We start from the raw sequence: 23,396 nt of genomic DNA on the forward strand, positions 1-23,396 counted from the left end.
CATTTTTAATGAAAGACTTTTACTTGTAGTTACTTGTAGGACTTACTTGGAGTGTTTTCACAGTGTGGCATTAGTACTTTTACTTACGTAAAAGATCAGACTACTTCCTCCACCACTGACAGTATTTAAAGATATTTTTATCCTTTAAACATCACATGTTGACGTCTTTGTCCGTGTGCACAGTTGGTTCTGTTGTTGTGGGCAGCTTCATGGAATAAATTCAAACCCTCTTTAAGTCTTGCCCTTTGGTCCTTCTTCTGTAGTTCTACCTCTCACTCTCTGGCTGCATTACTGAAACAATGAATATTCATAATCAGGACTGCTGTGTTAGATGCAGTTCCTCCTTGTTCAAATAGCTGGCTCCTTGGATCTACAGCACATGTGAGCTGTAGCTGCTCCAATCTATGTGGGTGTAAAAAGTGCAAGCTCCTACCTCTGATCAGATAATTTATACTGCCATTAGGCATATTGCAGACTCGCTCACATGGAACGAACAGCCAAATAAAAGTATTTTCAAGAAGTTGTTGCCTAAGAAAAAAACTTAATTGATTCTGTCATATTCATTTTGCACACTTTGTATTTCTTTCTTCCAGGTCGCCATTGACTTCACAGCCTCCAATGGAGACCCCAGGAACAGCTGCTCATTGCATTACATCAACCCTTACCAGCCCAACGAGTACCTGAAGGCTCTGATAGCAGTGGGGGAGATCTGTCAAGACTATGATAGGTTTGTCAATCTTTTGTGTTTCAGTAAAGGCTATTTGGTGCCTACAGGGATTGTCAGTCTCTCCAGTTATGAAATAGAGCTGCAGAGTGCTCCTTGCATTTAGGTAGGGTCACGCATTTTGAAACAATCCACTCCATCTGAACCACAGCAAAAGGATTGTAATGGAAATCATGGAATGCTGAAAGGAAGAGACAATTGTGTAGGTTATTACATTTCTGCTCACCAGTTTGTTACAGAGCTGATGGAACTGAGCTGTTGACTGCCAGCTCCTCCGTCTCGGATTTATTTTCTCCCTGAAATGTATTTTGCATTTTTAAATTCTCTCTAATAGTTGGAGCCACACACACACACACACACACACACACAAAAACTAGTTGGTGCACAAACACAATTTTGTTTATTGTCCACATCATGTTCACATGGTAAATCAGGTTTAATCTGTGTCAAAGCCGTGGCTAAGTACTGCATGAGAAACTCTTTGTACCAAGCAAAATTAGAGCAAGCATATTTGGCCTCCACTGGCATTACTTATGCATGAGGCTAATCTGGGGCTGAGGGTGTCAGTCAAGGACACTGACATAATATTCTGGACACACACATTTTATGGTTCCCTGTTGACTAGCCTTTTTTCTTAAAGAATCCATTCATTTCCAGCTTTTAACAATCTGTCAGAAAGATTATAAATTTTGACCTTTATATCAGCCACTTGCATTTGAATCTTTTGCAGACATCAGGTTTGTCTTTTTGGCGCAGATTTATAAACAATTTGTTAATTTACTTTTAACCCTTTCTGGCACACACACACACACACACACACACACACACACACACACACACACACACACACACACACCATTTGTCTGGTTTGTCAGTTTGTCCTGATATCTCAAAAACCTTGAACAGATTCCAAAGACAAACAAACTGAAGTGCTTAGTGTCCCTTACACCTACTGGTGGTCTCAAAGTGGCAAAAAATTGATTTTTATTAATTTCAAAGCGGAAAACACATGCCTTGATCCATGGATGGAGTGGTTGTTTAAAGACAAACAAAGAAATAAAAAGTGCCAACAATTGGCATTGCCCCCGCATGGATGAGGGCATCTTCTTTCCTTTTTTAGTGATTTCAAAGAAATGTGGTTGGAATGTATGCCATGGTTCAAGGATCAAGTTTGTCTTTGTGAAAAATCTAGACCAAGATGCAGCTGCAAGATGATTATTATATTTAAAGACACAGATATAAAGATAAGTAGATAAAGCTGGACATGCTGGTGGTCCAGTGGTTAAGAAACCTACCATATAACCGTTGCATCAGTTCGATGCCACACCCTTCTCTCTCGACCCGTGTTTCCTCTTGGTGTGTCGCTGTCTAATAGAGGAAAAATAAAATATACAAAATAAAAATGTCAGATAAATTCATTGAACACATTTTCCCCATCCAGTTGGTGGCTGCATGTGCTTTCTCCTGTGGATAACTCAATGATACAGTTTCGTCTCAGCATCTGTTGCAGCTACCGGTCCTCCTTAGCTTGCATAGGCTCATTACCCTGAACTACAGTCGAACACATGCAGAGACAGGGGCTAACACCAGGATAGCAAGCACTTCAAAAAAAAGTGGGATGCATTACTACTGGAGAAATAACAGCGTTGCCTAGAATCTGCTGTAAAGACAGAAGAGGTACAGCATGAAGCCTGTTTTAAGAATCATCATACAGACACTGAAGCTATCTGAACAACAATATTTTCACGTAAGAATTCCCATACTGTAAATGTAAGTACTGGCTGATATAGTTAATATGTTTTGGCTTCAGTCACACACATTTTTGAAAATGTGCAAAAAAAATGTTAGTTATTATCAGGTACTTTTGCAGTTGCTGTAAATAGGTAATAATTTATATGTTTCAGAGACCCACCCTAATATGTTGAGAACTAAACCAAATGAGGATTAACATTCTGACTCCTGATTTATGCAGATCCTCCTATTGAATATCAGGGGAGCGCTGTCTGGCTAATTATAGTATCTAAGAGTTCACACTGGAGACACTGAAAACCTACCTAAAAATTAGCAGCTCAGCCCAGTGGCTTGATCATTTTTGTGTTTACATAGAGCATCTTACATGGAAATGAACAGTGACTGCAAGTGTAGGCAGCCCGTCCCTCTTACGTTGGAATTGTTATTGAGGTGTAAAACGTGGGCAAGCAAACCTTTTAGCCTTTAGTGAATATAGGTGATGTGGGATTTTTGAGTTCTAGCAGAGGAGGTGCATTATGGAGCTGGAGTGATTAGCTTTTGTCTGTGTGGGCTGAGGCTCGTTTACCTTGCTGAGAGGGCTATTATACCAGGCACATCTCCCCGTGGCTCCTCACGTGTGCAGAGAAAAAGAGAGGAAACGAGGACCACTGTGCACTTTACAGCAAGATTCTTAAGATGAAAATGACTTGTATGTGCTGAGGGTGGTATGTCAAACCTCTACACCAGGACATTTGTAAATTGTGCATCGAGGTCAATTCATTAGGACTCAGTGAGCACATCTACAAAAGTATGGAAAGTGCACAGAGGGCAAGATAATGAGTGCTGTATATTTTCCTTGTTAACAATAACAAGACTATGTTAAATCTCAAAATATAATTGGCTCAGTATGAATAACTCTAACATTTTCATTAGAAAACTTTCTCTACATTGGTAAAGCTGGTATAACCAATATAATACCAAAAACATAATTTGCCTCTCCATATTTGGACATGCCTCAGTGTGTTTAAAAGGTTACAATAGTGGGTGTGCGGTCTGTATTCAGCAAATAGGAGTGTTTTGATGAAAACGAATAAAAAGTGAGTTAAAAACAGGCAAATGCTGAAGGTGAGTTTAGAGCAAGGCTGTCTTTTTATGCTGTTGTATCAGCTGCAGGCATTTCTTTGGAATATTGTTACTGGAGTGTGTTTATATCTGGACACAGTACAGTACATTAGCCGGGACATGTGGAGAGGATGTATTACAGAGAATAGATGTTGGATTCATTCACATGTTCATCTTTTTTTTCCCCTTGGCACAGACGATACTGATGGTAACCAAATATGTGCTCAAAATGCCCATGTTTCATGTTCAGTGCTGTTCTAACTGAGCTCAAATTCTCCAAAGCCTGCAGTTGCTGTTACCATCTGCAGCCACTGTAAATTTAATACTGCAAGGTTATGGAAAAACAAAAGACACATTCTTTTTCTCCTTTGGAGTTCTTGGAGGAGGAGCAGAAATATATAAATAATATGATTTTTTTTTTATTATCTGTCTCTTTCTGTATTACAAGTAAAGCTGGGACATTGTGTAAAACATAAAAACAGAATGCAATCATTTGCAAGTCCTTTCCAACTTATATTCAATTTAATACAGTACAAAGACGAGATATCTAAAGTTCAAACTGATAAACTTTTTTTTATGTAAATATATACACTCATTCTGAATTTAATACTTGCAACACGTTTCAAAAAAGTCTAGACGGGGGCAACAAAAGCGAGGAAAGTAGTGATATTCTCAAAAAACAGTTCAATTGCATTCAATAGATAAATGGGCTTTTTGGTAACCGGTCATAGTATCATGATTGGATATGAAAGGGACATCTTTGAAATGCTCAGTAGCTTACAAGCAGGATGGAATGAGGATCACCACTTTGTGAAGCGTGGGCAGATATAGTCCAAAAGTTTAAGAATGTTTTTCACTGCACCGTTGCAAAAGAATCCAGGGATTTCATTATCTACGTTCTAAAACATCAATAAAAGATTCACAGACGCTCCATCCATGAATGCAAGTCAAGACTCTCCGATACAAAGTAAAAACCACAATATACCGGCAACATCCAGAAATGCAGTTGACCTTTCTGGGCCCGAGCTCCTCTGAGATCAGGAAAGTAGAAAAGTGTGCTATGGTCTGATGAGTCTATTTCAAATAGTTTTTTGGAAATCATGGACACAATGTTCTCTGGACTAAAGTTTAAACATAAATATCTTGTCTTTGTAATTTGTACTGGCAAAAAGCATTAGAAAATCATTTTATTCCGTTTTTATTTACATTTTATGGAACTGTTGTTGTAACTATTCTGGTAAAACACCCAAACTGGCCAAAGTGAATCTACTTCTGAGTTCACAGAGTTTGTTTCTCACTCAGAAAGTGTAAAAATTAACACACTGCCAGCGTCTGTCTAAGTCCACACCCTTCGGAGTTAATTAAACACTTTTGATAGCTGCCTCAAAGTCATATTAGCTCTGTGAGTGGACAAACAACTCTCCAATCAACACTTGTCAACACACCAAATGAATCAATGCTTAAATGCAAACTTTTCTGTGTACAATTTGATGCACCCACACCATGTCCAGAGTGAATTAATTAAACACATCACTTCGAATGTTTGTGGCCTAAACTGAGATTCTGTTGAGCTGGAGATGTTATTTGCGTTTGCAATGAGAATTTGGGGTTATTTTGTCAGCAATGGAGGCATGTACAGCAAATGTTCTGATAAGGGAGGCGGCCACTGGGGAAAGCTGTCTGCAGGCAAACAATCACTGATGTGACTGAAAGCAAGCTGAGACAGCTCTGATGCTTATCCTAAATAACACAAAGTCACAGAAATGTTATCCGTTTCATGTGTATATGGCATTACTCGACATTTAAAGGGGTACTCCAAGAATTTGTTGTGACACCGATATAGTGAGGGGAGAGGCAGGGCAGCAGATGCAGAATGATCAAAATAGTAACGCAGCTAAATAGCATCTTTTGTGATAAAAACCAACGTCTTTCAAAAAAGGAGATACAACAAAAATTGCTAAAAGGGATGATAGGAACAAAGATGTTTGATTTTACCATTGAGCAGCACAAAGCAGTAAATTGCCTTTAATAGTGCATTTTTCATTTTGGATTACAGTATCTGATTGATTTAACCCTTGTGGAAAAGGTTTCACACAAACAGATGCTGTATGACAGTGAACCATCAAGTGGACAAGTACTGAGCCTCACTGTCCGGTTTGTGTACTCAAACATCATGTTTGTTGTTATCGTGAGCTAGGAAGGTGTGGACTACAGGGGTCAGGTCTCTGTTTATTTCAGTTCTCTCTTTACACTCACGTCTGTCTTGCTGTTAATTCAGATACACACATCTTGTTCTTTATACAAAGCTGTGCACCCTGGCCTTTCACAGAAACACACAATCTGGTATATCAGAACCTCTTAGAGTAATATCTGCCCGTCTAAATGGTAGGATGAAAAATGGAGAGGATAAAGACTGTGAGGAGCTCTTTGAACAGGTGCAAACGCTTGCTGCAGGGACCGTGGGACAGATTTCAAATTGTAATTCAAGCTTTTAACATTTATGAAATGCAAACACGGGAGGAGGGTTCTGCCCTTGGAAATGTGAACATACGGATGAGCCATCAATATTTTACAGATCGCTGTCAAACGCTATCTCACATTTAACTGAAGTAACTCAGTATCTATTAATTTGCTTATCATTTCAGTGACAAAAGATTTTCAGCTTTGGGGTTTGGTGCCAGAATCCCTCCAAATTATGAGGTGAGTGTATCTGTATCTCTGCTCTGCCTGTTTTTCGCACATGAACAATATGAACACTATTATGCAGATTGTATACTCATGTGGTCTTATCGAATCCTGGTATTTTCCGCCACTCTGGGACTATTACGGTAACCAAGCTGATTTCCATTACCTATTTTATGACACAATTTGTCATTCTGTCAAAATTTCACATTTAAAACTAATGACCGGGTTTATTTTTATTCATAAGACCCTTGTCTTAAAATATCAACTTGTCTTGAGAAAATAACACGTTTTGATGACATAAGAGCCCCGTAGTGTTGATGCTTAATTTGCATAAGAATTCATGAGTTTGAGCGCATTTGTTTAAGCAAATTGAAACATAAGCCTTCACTGATTTTAAAATAGAGCCCTGGGGGGGAAGTCTGACATGTGAAGAGTAAGTGCGCACACACAAACACACATGTACAATTTAATCACTATGTCTTTTGATAATCTACCAAACCAGAACGGCCTATGTTTAATATAAAATTGTACTGTGCTATGTGCCAATGTGAAACACTGATAATTATGATTTCAATCATGCAAAGTTTTTCTGGCTCAGTAAATACAAACTATTCATTTTTTAATTTACCATGGCAGTGACTACCTCGCAGGAGTCAAATTTATTTTACTGCATGCTATTTCTACATTGTGTTGATGGTGCAGGTGATTGCTAATTAAATCATTAGATTAATCATGAAGTGCATCTGTGAACTCATACGCTACACTCATAGGCTCATTCTCAGTATGTGTTGTTGTGCACTCTTGTATTCTTAACTATGTGTTTTAAATGCTCAGTGTGATTAGAAAACAAATATGAATAAATATCCAGGATGCTCATTTGCCAGCCAAGCCATGCATCAGATACTGAATTGTGTGAATTAATGGGAAGCATCACATATGAATGCAATTAATATATTGTGTTATGGTAATTAAAAGCCTCTAAAAAGCTGGCTTTACATTTGAATGATTTTCATGATCACATTTACATAAGTCAAAAGGAGTGTGTCCCTAGGTGTTATTTATTAAAAGTGTAAGGTTGCTTTTGCACATACTGTAACTTGATTGATTGTTTTGGTTAAAATAGACTCTCGAACTTAAACTCTAGTGCAACTGCACCAAGACCCTACTTTTCACCAGGCTCAGTCCAGTTGTTTGTGGATTACTAGTGGCATTCATTGTTTGGACGCAACTTATTTATGCAAATGTTTTAGAACCCAATCGGTCAGTCAAAAGCAGTTTATTAAGACCATTGAAACGCGACGACGACCCCACAGATCTGAGTCAGTCGGCAAAACTAAAGAATGAGTCTGAATCATCTTGGTTTGTTAGTTAAAACCCAGTCTGAACACAAACTGGACCCATTGGTCAGGACCAAATTAACTTATCCACGAGTGTGAACACCTCAAGGTCTGAGTACCTTAACACCCAAAAACAAAATGAATCTGCTTCATCAGGACTGTGCAAGTGGATTTTGATCATATTTGATTGAGAGTTGCCTGCCAGCATAATCAAACAACCTCACAGCTGTGATTAGATTTAGATGAACGTTTTGTTAAATCCTGACTAGTGTTCAAAGCATGTGATATCAGCTTTTTCCCCAGATAAGCTCCACCCTCTTGAATCCAGTGATTCCAGCGCATGCAGGAACACAAATACACAAATCCAGTCAACTGAATTGATCAAAGCTGCCTTCAAACCTTGGCACAAAAGTCTGCATTCACCCCTTTGTTCATTGCAAGAATATGACTAGGACAACAGATTCTCAGGGCTTTTTAAAACCTTATATTTAAAGAGTTTTGCTTTTACACTGCTACTCACCCCAGCAATATTGCAATATCGACTCACTGTCGGTAGCAGGAAAAGCAGAGGTGTAACTAATAACATTACCAATTCTTAACGATGCTTCATTCCATTTAAGTCTTCTTATTAGCCGTGCCAGTCAACCAGCGTGCACAATACCAGAGCCTTGCAACTGCAACACTGAAATGGAATACAGCCATTATTAATGTTATTAGTCATGCCTGTCAATTTTCTGCTATGTCATGTCAAAGGTCTGCTGTGAAGCAGGCCTGTTAAATGACATACAAAACATGATCCATTCTCTTGCAGGGACACGATGCAAAAACTGAGACTGCTGGTCTGTATGATTAATTTCCTGAGGGCTCCTCGTGCATATCTATACAGTGACTACATTCAGACTGTTGACCACATTAAAGACAAAAAAGTAGCCAGCTGGAGAGGAGTCATTTGTCCCTGATCTGCCGGACAGTTGGTGTTTGTGGAAAAACGGTTTCTTGTGAGAGGAGGTATCAACAGGATTTCATTTTTGCCAGTTAAACAGCAGAGATAAACAAAGTCAGTCTGATGTATGGCAAGAACAGACCAGATAAAAGACGAGGGGTTGTAATTACTTTTCAGAAACCAGATATTAAGTCTGTCAGTCAGATAGTATAGTGCATGCTATATGCTCATGTATGATTCAGGATATTAATTCACTTCTATCCAGTGGTTGAAAATGAATTAATTTGTTTCTTTTTCAGTTTTCATAAGCCTAAATTATATGTAAAACTTCAATACAGTGAACTCATCATTGCCATTAGTTCCTGATTAATTTACATGCAAAACTAATCATCTGCTGATTATTATCTTTACCGGGCATAAGGTTATGAGTTTTGTCGTGTGTGCAGTTAATCTCACAATTTTCCAGATAAATCTGCCTCATATGTTTTGTGCCCATTTATGACTGTATGCTCTAGGACTTTCACAGTGTTTAATTCCTCACTCATCTTGGAGTCGTTGGTAGGGGCCCAGAAGTGATTAACAACTGCAAGGCTAAACACAAGGCTTACCAAGTCTGTCAAAAACTGATGTCCATAGAAAAATTTGCACCAGACGATTAAATCCATTCCCAATAAGTTATGATCCAATAAAGTTAGACACGATACAAGATAAATAAATCCCCATTTTATCTTTACTGCCATGTTGACTGGAAGGAAGCCAGAGCAAAATACTTCAAGATCCATATCCTTATTAACCTGCTTGGTGCCAAACTGACCCCCAGTATCATTTGATGTGGTCAGCAAATATTCCTTACTGTCAAAGAGACTTAGATCATATTTAGGAATTATTATAAAAGTTACTGTCATTACCAGTACCAAAAAAAAGTTCACGTTCCGAATATGGTAGCCATCTCAGATACATCATGGAAATAATAATAAAAAAAGATGGCAGAGCACAAATCAAGCAAATTAGAATTGTTTCACAATTTCCTCTTTTTCCATTGACAGGTGTCTCATGACTTTGCCATTAATTTCAACCCAGAGGATGATGAATGTGAAGGTAAGGAATGCCTTTGTTCAGCAGTTTCGCAAAAATGTGCATCTCTATGCTGATGATACTAGAATTAACATCTGTAATTTGACATCACTGCTGCACTCAGTATTGCTTGGCAAGCTTGTGATCGCATATTTTAAGTAAATTAACAAATGAAAAGGTACACTGTAATGATATATATATATATATATATATATCATATATATATATATATATATTTCATTCAAGTTTGTCATTCAAAACTTTGTTTCTCTCAGAGATTTTAACTTGTGTGATGCAGAAAACATAATTGCCACTTGTAATCCTTTGCTAGACTTCAGTGAATGATTCATCTAATGGTTGTTTACAGCTGCTTGCTTACTGACGAGATAACTGAATTTATGTTTCCTTCAATTTGTTCTGTCTTCTCTTTGATCAGAGATCCAAGGAGTGGTTGAGGCATACCAGAACTGCCTTCCTAAGATCCAGTTGTACGGCCCAACCAACGTTTCTCCCATCATTAACAGAATAGCCAAGCTGGCAGCAGGCGATGGCAACATTAAAGATGCTTCAGTGAGTGTTCCTTAATACTCTCTAAAAGAATATATATGGATGCAATATAGGCTTTGTTGTTGTGTGTCCCACTGAGTTTCCAGAGTGAGAAGCCTCTGGTTCACCTCACAGTAATGATGCCCTACGGCACAAAAGAAAGGGGCCCATTATAGAACAAATTAGTATTCTTTAAATTATGGATTGAAGTCATGAAGTGCTGTATTGGTGGTATATTTATGGACATATTTCAATATCACTGACCTATTTTGGTTAGAAATTACCTCATGAAAAGCAGTTAAAATGTGATTTAACAAAAGTGGCTAATAAAGGTACTGTGGTTTTTTTTTAATTTTTATCTTTCCTTAATATCCCTTTAGGGGGTAAAAAAAGAAGAAAGTGTCTTTTATCTATTTAATAAAATTTATTACCCACCAGCTACATGCTTTAACTATTACACTGCTGTAATCACGCTGACTTTCATTTAATTATTTATTCCTCAATGTCACTACTTATTGGATCAGAAAATGAGCTACAGTAAATAACTGGCCTTTCAGGGCACACTTCAGAAATACACAGGACATTCATTAACACATAAACACGGTCAGGTTACCAACAAGCTAACCACTCATGGGAATAATCAACAATTGATTTGCTTATAAAATAAGCAAATCAATTGTTGATTATTCCCATGTCACACATTCCCGTGTCACACATCCACACCTAAACTTATCTTCTCAGTGGAAGCTGTAAAATCATCCCAGACAGTGAAAGGCCTACTCCAGGCTGCAACACCCACTGAGGGGTGTCCTTGCTTATAACCGCATGTTCCTGTTAAAATGGTTTAATGTTAACATGGATTAATTCACACTGAGAGCTCTTATCTTCTTCCAGCGATACCACATCCTGCTCATCCTGACAGATGGTGTAGTGACAGACATGGCAGACACACGTGAAGCCATTGTACGAGCCTCCTACCAGCCTCTCTCCATTATTATTGTTGGTGTGGGCAATGCAGACTTCACAGACATGCAGATTTTGGATGGAGATGATGGAGTCCTACGCTCACCAAAGGGCGAACCGGTCTTGAGGGACATTGTGCAGTTCGTGCCTTTCAGAGACTTCAAAACGGTCAGCTCTTTTCTCTGTCTGTCAATCTGCACTTGTTGACTTTCAGTTTTCTCTGCAACCCTCTCTCCTTCTGACTGCTGTGCTGGTTATCATGGACATTAAATGTTTTTCATATAACGTCCCCCTCCCTTGTTATTTAAAAGAGCAAACAGGAGGCTTTTGCTGGCTTTGCCAATGCTACAGATGGGCATCATAGGCTGGAGGAGATCCAGAAATGTATTCAAACTAAAATGTATTCTAAATGTAGCCACATTTCAGCTGTACAGTCACACTATCTGTTATGGACTAGATGCCTCATGTTCCAAACAGAAACATTTACCATAATTTGTGTTATAGCTAGTATATCTTTTCTATATTCAGACAGGTGGCAACTTAAAGAAAATAATAATAATATTCATTCATAATACCAATACTACTAACAATAAATGAGTGTAGAAATAATATTTTCAGAGTCACCAGATCTCAAATCTATTTAATACATAGGAGATTTTGAATTGAGGCATTGAGCAATGCTTTCCACAACCATTATGAAACATTAAATAAGGAAATACAATTGTGTTTGTCCCTCCGGTTAAATGAAGCTGTTCTGCAGGCTCGTGGTGACATCTTATTAAGAGATACATGTTGGTTTATCCTTATATTTATCACCCATCTGTATAATTAATCTGATTATCTCTTGGTATAAATCACCCATAATTTGATGTAATAGGATTAACACAATATTCCATTATATTAAATCTAAATTGCGAACAAAAAAATATAATTCCACAAGCGATGCCTCCGTACTTAACACATCAATTCTCTCTGTGTAGGCCTATGTGTATTAAATGATGCCTTTATCCGAGTTTTTTGTTTCTGAAAATATTTTTTGTAATACGGTTAAAAGGACCAGTGTGTAGGATTCATCTAGCAGTGTAGTTGGTGATGCAACCACCTCACCTCACCTCACTCCATCCTCCCTAGTGTGAGAAGGAGAAACTACGGTGTCTGTAAAACCACAGGGTGGTGTTTGGCTTGTTCGTTCTGTTATAAATCCTACTCCCCCGTATCTTAAACAAGTTTTGCATATTATGAAAAAACAACTACTACGCAATGCAAACACTGCAAAACATATTATTCATTTTCATGGAGCTTTTGGGATAAAGAAGAGGCTTTTTGCAGTGAACAAAATAGTTTATCTAATACAATGTCTGACACTGACATACCTCTTTTAATTTGTCTGAAACACAGAGAGTAGTCTTAACGCTGTCTATAGTCCTCTGATCAGGAAAAAAACGGCAATGGAAAATGTTCTGTATTTCATATTAAAACAATATTTAACAGTTGTTTTGACATCCAGCTGTTATCTGTCTCCGTTGCAGGCTTCTCCTGCCGCCCTGGCCAAATGTGTCCTGGCGGAGGTTCCCAAGCAAGTAGTAGAGTACTACAGCCATAAGGCCATCTGCCCTATGTGTCCTATGAGGGACTTAGCGACCCCCATCCTCACCCCAGTCGCCACTACACCAACAGAATAACCACCTACCCTGTTCCTGGGACCAAGCTTGACCGCAGCACCAGTCCGGCATACTGAGAGAGGGAAAGGACGCATGCCTCATGATTTTGGACAAGGACTGAAGTGATCTTTCTAAATGTATTGTTACTCATCTATTTCATTTTTCACCACTATCAAAGTGTTTACACAAGGACAGTGTGACAGAGACTGTGGGTTTTTTATTTCTCTGATCAGTGTGGATCCAGTATTTCTCCCTGGCTTTGCAAACTGACCATCCAACTATTTCAGCATCATGATGGTCCTGGAAGGTTGTACCCCCCTCCTTAATTTTTATGCATGCAGGCCGGTCCTTTAGTGTTAACCCATCAATCGGATACAGGCTTATTATTCCTCATTGCCCATGACATTCAAATTATTATTATTATTGTCTTGCTGTTTTCCTTATGTCATATCTTCAGATGATTTTGAAGATGTACTATACAGTACTATATGTTGCAATCAAAAATAGATTGCTGAACAATATTTAATCCAGATATCACAGATGAATCACAGGAAGTATAAAGAAGAGATGCTGCATCGAGACCTGTTACATTGACCTTCCCTTCATATACTGAGTCTGTCCATCTGCAGGATTATGGGCAACATTTCCAGATAAACACAAATGACAATAATCAACCAACAACAATGAGTCGAAAAACATTCATGCTCATGAAATTATAAAAATATAAATATCACCACCAGAATGACACCAGCCCTACCTGACAAATACGAGAGCGTTTGGCAGTTAGCAGGTGCAGATTTCTGAGTATCATGTGTAAAATTATTAGCTAAATCACAATAATTTGCTAAACCTTCAGTAATTGGGCCTTCTTAAAAACAGATGAGAAAACAAAAGCAATGAAAACAAATCACTACTTCAGACCTGTTTATCTTACACATACGTATGTTCAACAATGTGTGATATTTGCTCCAGCTTGAGCTCTTAGTATGCTTTTTCGGTTACAACAGGGAGCTAACAGCTAGTCGCGTCTAGACAGAAAATACAGTCAGGTTGGCTGGCAGGTTGGAGTAGGAGACTTGTTTTGGTTGTGGTGCAGACAAAGTGTTGCGAAGAAAAGCTGCTTTTTCTGTGGCTAGCTCTGAACAAGACCTAAATAACATTTTTTCTCCAAGAGAAGATGAATGATTGCACCCTATTTTTGGTCTTTTGTCAGGTGGCTATGATATAAGCTGTGAAAATCATGCTTATTGTTGCTCATGTTATTGTTGTCATCCCTGAACCAGTCGTCACGCAGTTAGCAGTCTTCCCTTTTTTGCAGTATGTTTCATTATTTTCTCTTCCCTGCTGCCCTATATGCAATATAAAACTACTCAATGTTTCAAAAGTAATTTAACTGTCGAGCACACAGTTGAGATCAAATGAAAGCACAAAGCCGATCACAGTGAGTGCTGTTATGTTCATAAAACCAGAACTGGAACGAGTTATCAGGTAAATTCACACCAGAATATTAAAAAAATATTATTACCCAGTCCTTGCAGTGACTATTAAAAAGTTTCTTACTATAAAATTAGTGTTACTGCTTTGCTCAACATTGCACATGTGCATTACCTGAACAAAGTGTTCTGTGTGATGCCTGAAGTATCACAATTTTTTTGAAAGGCTGCCTCTGTTCTGTCGAGCTTTACAACGTGCATCATATTCATAAAGCTATAACCTTCACTTTCATTTGCCTGTGTAAGATTGACGTCACGGTGTTCAAAGCGCAGCCTATAAAAAAGAAAAAGAAAAAGCAGTGTCATATTTTCCAAAGGAATGTGTTAAAGCTACAGAGGCTTAGATGTGACCTTTCACTCAAATCGACTCTTTAAAGTTGGTAAAATGTGTCTGTTTCAGATGCTCTTTGTTTTTTATTGTAAATACCCGTGTGAGTATTGCGATCAAACCAAGCAGGGAAGGAGAGACAATGTGTTCAAGTCACAGGTAAATACATTTTCAAAGAGTAAAAGAGATGAACTGAACGAATGCCAACCCTTTCAATATTTTTATCACTTGTGGAAGAAACCTTGACACCCTCACAACATAATGTCATCTCAGCTTTATCAAGCAAAACATTTCAGCAGATGATTCCACCTTAAAATCTGAACTTATTTATTTATTTATCAAACATCATTAAGAACATCTAACACAACCCCTTTACTGTAGTGGATCATTTTCTTGCCCTTCCCTTGGTTTTTGATAGCATATGTAAACTAATATTCCACTGGGTTGAAGAACTACGTTTCAGATCCAAATAAAGTAAAATCCACCTAAAACATTTTATGAATAAAGTTCAAACACTGTTGACAGCAGACTGACTTAAAAGTATGAGCAACACAAATGCTGTGCTATATAACTTGTACAAACCCTAAAATGTTTTGGTTTGGCCTGATTGTTCATTATTTGTGGCCTGGTCTAGTAACGAGACTATACTTTGTGTATTTGCTGAGTGTTTTTGAATTTATCTTATATGGTGTAATTGTGCTCTGAGCGGCTCTGAATGGTGAAAACCAAGCTGTCCCTGCCATTAAATGCATTGGAAGGATATCTAGTCTTTACATCTAGTCTAACATAGACATATCACCCATAGACACCCTCAAACTACAAATACTAATCTGACTTTTATTTGTCCTCTAAAGCTTCACCAGCCCTCCCCAGATAAAGACTATTGACTTTTAATGGATGCACCAAAACACAGTTAGCTCTGCTGTTGGCTGCTCTCTGAACTCCTTTGAAGACTGCAACTATTGAGGATTCTTCAGTCACTATGGATCACAGGATGATGCCTATTGATTCAGCAGGCATAGATTTGGAGCCATGCTCAGTTTCTTGAATGTAAATGATCCTGGGGGGACTTTGGTCTCACTGACTGAAGCTAAGCTCCATGCGACTGGTTTAAAACAGGGAAGGAATGGATGCAACAATTAGGAAACAGTATTTAACAAAATTATTCATTGAGAAACCTTGTCATTTCTGTATGATGATTCATTTGGGTTTTTTTTTTTATTTACCCATCTTAATAATTAATATTCCACATTCTTCACTTGTAAAAACAAGTACAGTATGTCACTCTAAGGATTCCTAATTGTCAAAAAATGTAAAACTCAGATGAAAACTACTATCACAAAAAGCATTTTGAAGCCTTTATCTGTGAAACCAGCTTTGTGCTTTTCCATAATTCTTTAGAGTGGCTACTTTTCTGTCTAAAGAACATGTAAAGATATTAACCAATATTCCTGCTCCTTGAGGGCAAACCAGCTCACAAATTAACATTTAAAAGGCAGCACTTCCTCTGTGATTCGTGCCTTACATGGCAATTCACTCTTTGTCCCCCATTACCTGGATCACCTTATTGCTACTTCGCCTCAGGTTATGAGCTGCACCAGCTCAAATGGTGCCTGTACTCTTTAACATTTGTATGAAACGTGATACAATTGATAGATAAATGACCTCAGAACATTCTAAATACTACTCCTTTATCTCTTAATAAGTAATTTTAAAGTGTTACTCACTTCAAACATCAATGTAATGAACCAAGCAAATGTTGTGTGCTCTGGTATTACCTGAACTACAAAATGTGTTGGATTTCTTATGGTAAAACACGTTTAACGATGATGCATGGGTCTGTAATCATTCATCAGATTTGCCCAAAACAAATTACTCTTTGGAAGTTATTTAAGTATTTATCTCATTCATTAAATGATATGTTTCATTGCAGTCAATCATGTATGAAATGCTGCCGGAGCTATATGAACCCAAGTGCACAGCCGAAAAAAACATGTCTTAATGGGAAACCATCATTTGTGCCACAGTGGTGCAAACAACAGTGAGTGGAAACACTCGAGACAAACAGACCACAGTTCATGTGGCCATGTTACGCTGCGGATTATTCAAAAAATCTGGACAGAATTTACTGAGCTGCTTATTTCCCCTTATCTAAACTTACACCATTGTCAGACAAAATTAACAAGTCATAAGTTTTATACCACACTAATCCACTGTTGATCACAATAAGGTTTACAGCCCATAACCCTAATATGCAACTGGTGTAACTGCCCGGCTGTGTGGGTGAAAAGCAACCCATGCACCATTAGTAAATATCTGATTTCTTTTAAAGGGAGAACAGGATTTATTGCATGCTTACTTTTACTGTTAAGCTGTGCTGTGCAGTCATTCCTTTGGGTCTTATGCTAATATGCAAGCCTGCATTTGCACAAACCTCTGTTCTTGTAGTTGACGCTCTCTGTCTTGCAGTTAGGTAAATAAATCTCATCATTTAACTGAAACTGTCTCTGTGATTTGGTATCTTATTTAATGACTTTTTAATGATTTTGTCAAAATGATATATCGTGTCTGTCCGCTTTTGTCAACCAGCGTCCGCTGATCCTACTCACTCGTCTCAGTGATCGTCACACAAAAAACTCATGAAAGCACGGTATTGATGTGCTTGAGAAAATGTAGGTTATGCTATCTTGTACACATTTGCCCTGTGTGGTTTGGCTGCCGATGCTGTGAGTGCTTTTAGCACGGAAAGAGGGACCGAGCCTACTCTTTAATTCCATCAGACAGCTCCTTTCATTTAACGGCTATTGTTGAGAGCACTGAATAACGGTTGTTTCCATGGTGACACCTACTTGTGGGGAGACATAGACCTTCATTTTTGTCAGATTCAGGGACAAAGATGCAGGATGTGTCGAGGGCTCTGGGACGAGGCCATGCGCACATTATGATGAAAAAGAGGAAGCACTGATTGAGATGACTGCTGTCCTTTGCAAAGCCACTGAATGTCCAACTGGGCTGTGAGCCTCAGGTGAGCTCTGTGTTCAATATAGACAGTCTCTCTCTCTCTCTCTCTCTCTCTCTCTCTCTCTCTATCTCCTATAACCCTTTTTGCGCCTGGCCTGCTGATTTATGGCCACAATTAAAGAACATTCACCACCGCTTAACATTCACAGGCAATAAAATTCAACGGCGGGTTTGTACCCTGGGACAAGGTGTTGTTGTTTAGTGGAATCAGCTCATTGCCTTTATGTTATCAGATTACTTTTAATGCCTTTAAACTCAGCTGGGCTTCCCTAACACTGCTATAGCTGGGAGGTCTAGCTGGAGGCACTGTAAAAACAGGAAGGAGAGAGGAGAAATTGGTTTTATTCTTAGTGGCTGGTTGCCTAACGCCTGCCTCTAATGAGGAAATGACTAATAAGAGATGGAGAATGGGAAATCTCAGTAGTAATTAGCTGTCTCCTCCTTCCCCCGAGGGAACAGAACACACCTTTGAAAAGCTTCCAGCTAACTCCTCTGATGTTGTCTCTCACATGTTTTCTATCCCCGCCGTCACTTTGTCAATTTACTATAGCTCATACATGTATATATATAGACACACCTACACACAAGCACACTTTGAAGTAAGAAGTCAAGTTGAGAATACTTCTCAAAAAAATAATGATGCTTTTGTGATACGCACCTAGGCATGGTGCACCATGTTTCACATGCTGTCGTGTATAACCAAAAGAAAATGTACTTTTTAAAACTACATTCCTACCAATAAAATCAGCTTTCTTGGTGGTGCAAACAGTAAATTAGTCATGTAGGATCAAGATTCATGAGGAAGAAGAGAAAACGCATCTCCACAGAAGGGACTGTAGTTGTGATTTTCAGTTGAGTCAAATTGACCCTCTGGGAAAAGTTAACACCAGCGTGCCATGTCGCATCATAATCTTGCATTGTGTCCCACTTACTAGCTTTCTCTCTCCTGCTCCCTCATGCACTTTCACACTTTTCTTTCACACAAACACATTTCAATTTTCACATTCATTTTGTGATTCAACTCAGTCATTGTCACTGCTTATGAGAAAACAAAACAAAAACAACATTCAGCATTCAATTCAAGTTGAACGCTGATAGTGATTTGGGTATTTAAATACATGGACACTGGAGGAAATTAAAAAGACTGAGATTTAGAGTCTGCTAACATGCTCACAATGATAATACTATCATACTGATTTTTGGCAGGCATTGCCATGTTCACCATCTTAGCTTAGTGTGCTAGTGTGCTAAATATGCCATTTAACATTAAACAGAAAATAGTGCTGATGGGAATGTCTTTATTTTTACAGGTAAAAATTAAATTTTGATCTGATGATCGTGAAGGATAAACAGTTAAGGGATCGCCAAAGTTATTCATCCTGGTACATGAATGTCTGAGTCAAAACTGCATGTGTTGATCTGAAGGGTCTGTTTATTATCACCAAAGTCAATAGGATTTACTTTCTGGAGACCACAAATGTCTGTATTAAATTTTATGGGAATCCATCCAAAAGTCATATTTCTGTCAGGACCAAAACAGTGGACCCACACTGCCACCCCTACAAAACCCCATGGCTACACTATAATCAGCATATAAATTCACAATGTGAACAGGACAAAAAGAAACTACCATTTTCCTCTGGAAGTTGGTCTACATGTCTGCAGAAGTGAATTAAATTAAAATTAAGACTACAGGACATTCAGAGGTGGCTCAGTGACTTTGTGCCTCAGTCCTACTCTCCTCTGTCTATGTCTCTGACACCCACAGATATAGTGATTTAATTAGGCTCCAGAGTGCCTTGTTGACCAGCTGGACGCAGCAGTGCCCAGGCTATGCTCACATAACTGTATAACTTTGACTCTGTGGGGAATGACAAAACTTTCCACCCTTTTGTCCATTGACCAGTATGACATTAAACAACTGATCCACATGTGGGAATCTTTTATGCAGTGGGGCATCAGATCCTGGGTGTAATTAGGACAGGGGGCAACCAGGCACGACGGGAGGTGAATTACAAGAAGAAGAAAATATACTTTATTAATCCCACAATGGGGAAATTCTTTTTACACTCTGTTTTATGTGACATGCATTTTAACCCAGACAAACACATGCAGGGCTCATAGACATGCATTGTGGAGAGAGATGGTGGAGTGATGGGTGGCCCCCCTGAGAAGCACCAAGCGAGCAGTTTTGGGGGGGATCGCTGCCTTGCTCAAGGGCACCTCGGCAGTGCCCAGGAGGTGAACTGGCACCCCTCCAGCTACCAGACCACCTTCCATATTTTGGTCCACGCGGGACTTGAACCGGCCACCCTTCGGTTCCCAAGCCAATGGACTGAGCTACTGCCGCCCCAATTGGACACCCGTCTTATTGCAACATTATCTGTGTTGCGCATACTGTATGCATAGTGCCAGTGCCTCTTCTCACATATCTGATGGAACAAAATATGCAGAAGATCTGTGAAATGACGTTCTCTCAATGTTTGTGGACATAGGGTTAGAAGAAGTCTGTTAAAGATGAAATCCATAACTTTTTTTTTTTGCTTAAAAATGCTCTTTTCATTTCATACCATCTGCTTGAGTTTTGTTAGCTGTTAAGGCTGGCTCATGTACTGTGGTTACATTTGTTTATGTGTTGCCTGCTATTCACTCTTCTGGCAGTTCCTAGAAAGTCTGTTAAAACCAGAGCATCCCACAGAAACTATGTTTTAATTGCCAAATCTGTGTCATATGATGCTGCTTGAATGTGTAATTTCACCACTTTAGCAAACAATGTGCACCAAGCTATTTCTCAGTTTTATTTCAGCATTAAGATGTAAAAATTTGTGGCACAGGACAAACAAACAGTTGTGTGTTGTTCTTCACCCAGTGGTTACAGAGCAACATTATCATTAATTTAGATTCATGTATCCGGCCACTGGGAAATCTAAATGCTCCACCGTGCTAACCAGTTAGTCAGTGACAGTGTTTCTCTGCTGTGTGTTGCTGAGCAGGCAGTGTACAGGGAATTTTTGCCCTCTTTAGATATAATGAAATTACTGTAAACAAGATAATATTATTTTGTTGAAACATTTAGCACTCCACACATGTACCGACTGTGGCCTGTGGCAGGCTTGTTATTAGACTTTAGTATCATTGGTGTTAAACTGTCATGGGTGAAACACATTGAGAATAACAGCTATGGGTAATGATGTCATATACAATGTTTAGGCAGCAACATATGAACCATGAAGATGTACTGTGTGAGTCAGTGAAGCAGAACAAAGAGAATGGAGGTATAATACAAACCACGAGGAGCTCCTGTTCCCTTTTTGATTCTCCACATACAGGTTTAGATACTCTCAGAGCTGGCACATATCAACAAATCATACAGTATTATTTTTACAAAAACAATTCACTGAATGAGAAGAGACAGATGCTACAATAAGGGTGTGTAATATCTAATGGCTGATATGGGGCTGTTAGAAGATTAATAAGATGGAGCCAGCTGTGAATCTTTGGAGACATTGCTGATTTTCCCATGATGATCATTGGCTATTATTTGTTAACCAGGTTAAATGGGCTTGTGTACACTCTCATGCTAACCGTGGGAGTCAGCATTAGGATTGTACACGTGTACACATTTTAACAGTGATTATGATTCATTAAATAGAACAGTGAGTTGGTGGTGCAGTTTGACATTTGGGTTTCATGATTAAGTGTTACTGAATAAACACACAAAGGCTTTAAATTTCTATGTGACCTCCTATTGAACATCTAAATGGGTTATTGAACTCAGGAACTCATACTTTGACAAAACAAAATCTTCATTAAGATTTTAGAATAAAGAAAAAAATATTTAATGCCACTGTATAAATCTCCTATCTTAAAGGTCTAATTATTAATTTGTCTCATTCCCACAGATAAGTGGCAGACAGCGTGACCTCATGTTCAGACAGTTCCAGATACCCTGGAGATGAGTAAATCTTTCAGCCATATAAAATGTCACCAGGGTCAGATCCTTCAAATAAAACAGAAGCAACTTTTTCCTAAGCTCACTATTTGAACAGTCACACACTGATAAATGTGTTGTAGAAGATTAAGAAATGACAGCTTCTTCCACGACAGTACTTTCAATACGGGCTGCTAAATTATCATTTTTCTTTCAAGCAGATGAAGTAAGAAGTAGAACTAACAAAGTCATGAACTGTTTAAATAATGTAATATGTATTCTGTAGCTCTTCCCCCTGAACTTTAGTCAAAGTCTGTCTTAAGAGACAGAGGGTGAATTTATAAGTTTGCCTATACAGTAATGTGTGCATAAACTCCTCGTATTTTATCTGAAAAATAAAGGGCAGTGTCCATCTGTGATCCAGTATATATTCACCACAGACTATATGGAAATTTGATCATTTTTAAGGATAACTGAATTAATCATTTGAGTAACACACATAAGATTGATCAGAACTTAGAGCCTTGTTTTCGAGATCTTGTGCTAGGGTTTGTTATTTCACCTTTATTAACCATGAGGTCACACTGAAGCTCTTCCACCTTTATTGAACCCAAGTTGTATTTACAACAGTAAAAGCTAGACATATTAATGAGAGGGATTATTTTCATTAATTGTTGATGTCTTTTATCTGTTTCTAAATATATACTGTTTGTTCCTTGATGCTGAGGTAAAATGTTGGTAATCTCTCTGGACTCAGGAGGCAGTTTTCCATCGATTAGTCCGTCCTGATGTTGCATCAGCATCGAGGTGGCTCGCTAAACTCTTGAGTTTGTTACCCATTGATTGGTGATGTCTTTAAAGACACTCCTGTCCCTTTGCCTGATGGGCTGTTGTTTGTAATCACGATTGTTATCTCTTGCTTGTAATCACAAATTTGTATTCACATGTGTGGCAGCCCATTGAACTGAGGCGAGAGTTTTATTTTGTTGAAGCACCCTCCACTGATTGATTCTATTGTGTTTTATTCAATGTCATTAATTACTTCCGATCTTTCCAGAAGGAAAGACGAAATGTGATCAGTGTTTGTCATTGTTTACATTCTCTGAAGTATTGCATTATTGCATTATTGATAACAACATTGATCTGAAATGCACTGTTAAAAGTAATCTCCACAGAGGCATCTCAAAGTATGTTAAAGAAATTCATGCAAAAAGAAAAATCCAATCAAAATAAAAGAGAATAAAAGAAAAAAAAAAGCATAAAACGAGACAACTAATTTAAAATTTGACAAAAAAGAATCAGATATGTAATGGAAACAGGATGATTTTTTTCACTCAGCAGTGAATATATTAAATGATGATTCCAATTTACTACATTGTTTTCTTATTTTTCATTGTTTCTGCCATCATTCCTATTGGTTATTGTAACATTATGCTCAGCAAAGTTAATTGCTGAAATCTCAACACAGAAACATCCACATACACGGTACAGGGAAGTTTGATGAGGCAGAAAACACACATGTATGGAATGAATGATTTTAGTCTGTGTTGTTCTTTAGACAACTGTCACATAGACAGAGAACCAGCCAAAGGAGGATTACAGATGACTCAAGATGTTGCAATTACAACCAGGTAATTTGTCTCTGTATGTCTTATGTCTGTCTCTTTCAATCAGCCAATCAACCAAATCAGTACCTTAAGCTACACTTAAGAGACACCTCAACACTCTCAATGAATTGATGCTTTTAAGAAGGATTTAGCAGATAATTCCTTCTGTATCGTCAGTGTTTTAACAATGGCACAGAAAGAAGTGGGCGGGTGCTTTTATTTTGCTATTA

The 23,396-nt window shown here is 38.3% G+C and overlaps 1 protein-coding gene across 4 annotated transcripts in view; it reads left to right on the forward strand.

The window, feature by feature from the left end:
• Nucleotides 1–17,002, forward strand: part of cpne7 (copine VII) — a 34,400-nt gene extending 17,398 nt beyond the window's left edge. For all 4 annotated transcript variants that reach the window (XM_027281553.1, XM_027281552.1, XM_027281555.1 and 1 more), the window contains exons 11-16: nt 594–727; nt 6,223–6,277; nt 9,589–9,640; nt 10,053–10,186; nt 11,057–11,293; nt 12,655–17,002. In XM_027281553.1, the coding sequence (XP_027137354.1) occupies nt 594–727; nt 6,223–6,277; nt 9,589–9,640; nt 10,053–10,186; nt 11,057–11,293; nt 12,655–12,807 (765 nt within the window). In that variant the 3' untranslated portion in view covers nt 12,808–17,002. The remainder of the gene's footprint in view (nt 1–593; nt 728–6,222; nt 6,278–9,588; nt 9,641–10,052; nt 10,187–11,056; nt 11,294–12,654) is intronic.
• Nucleotides 17,003–23,396: the final 6,394 nt, after the last annotated feature.

This window comes from Larimichthys crocea, chromosome VIII, assembly GCF_000972845.2.
Source record: "Larimichthys crocea isolate SSNF chromosome VIII, L_crocea_2.0, whole genome shotgun sequence".
Lineage (NCBI taxonomy): Eukaryota > Metazoa > Chordata > Actinopteri > Sciaenidae > Larimichthys > Larimichthys crocea.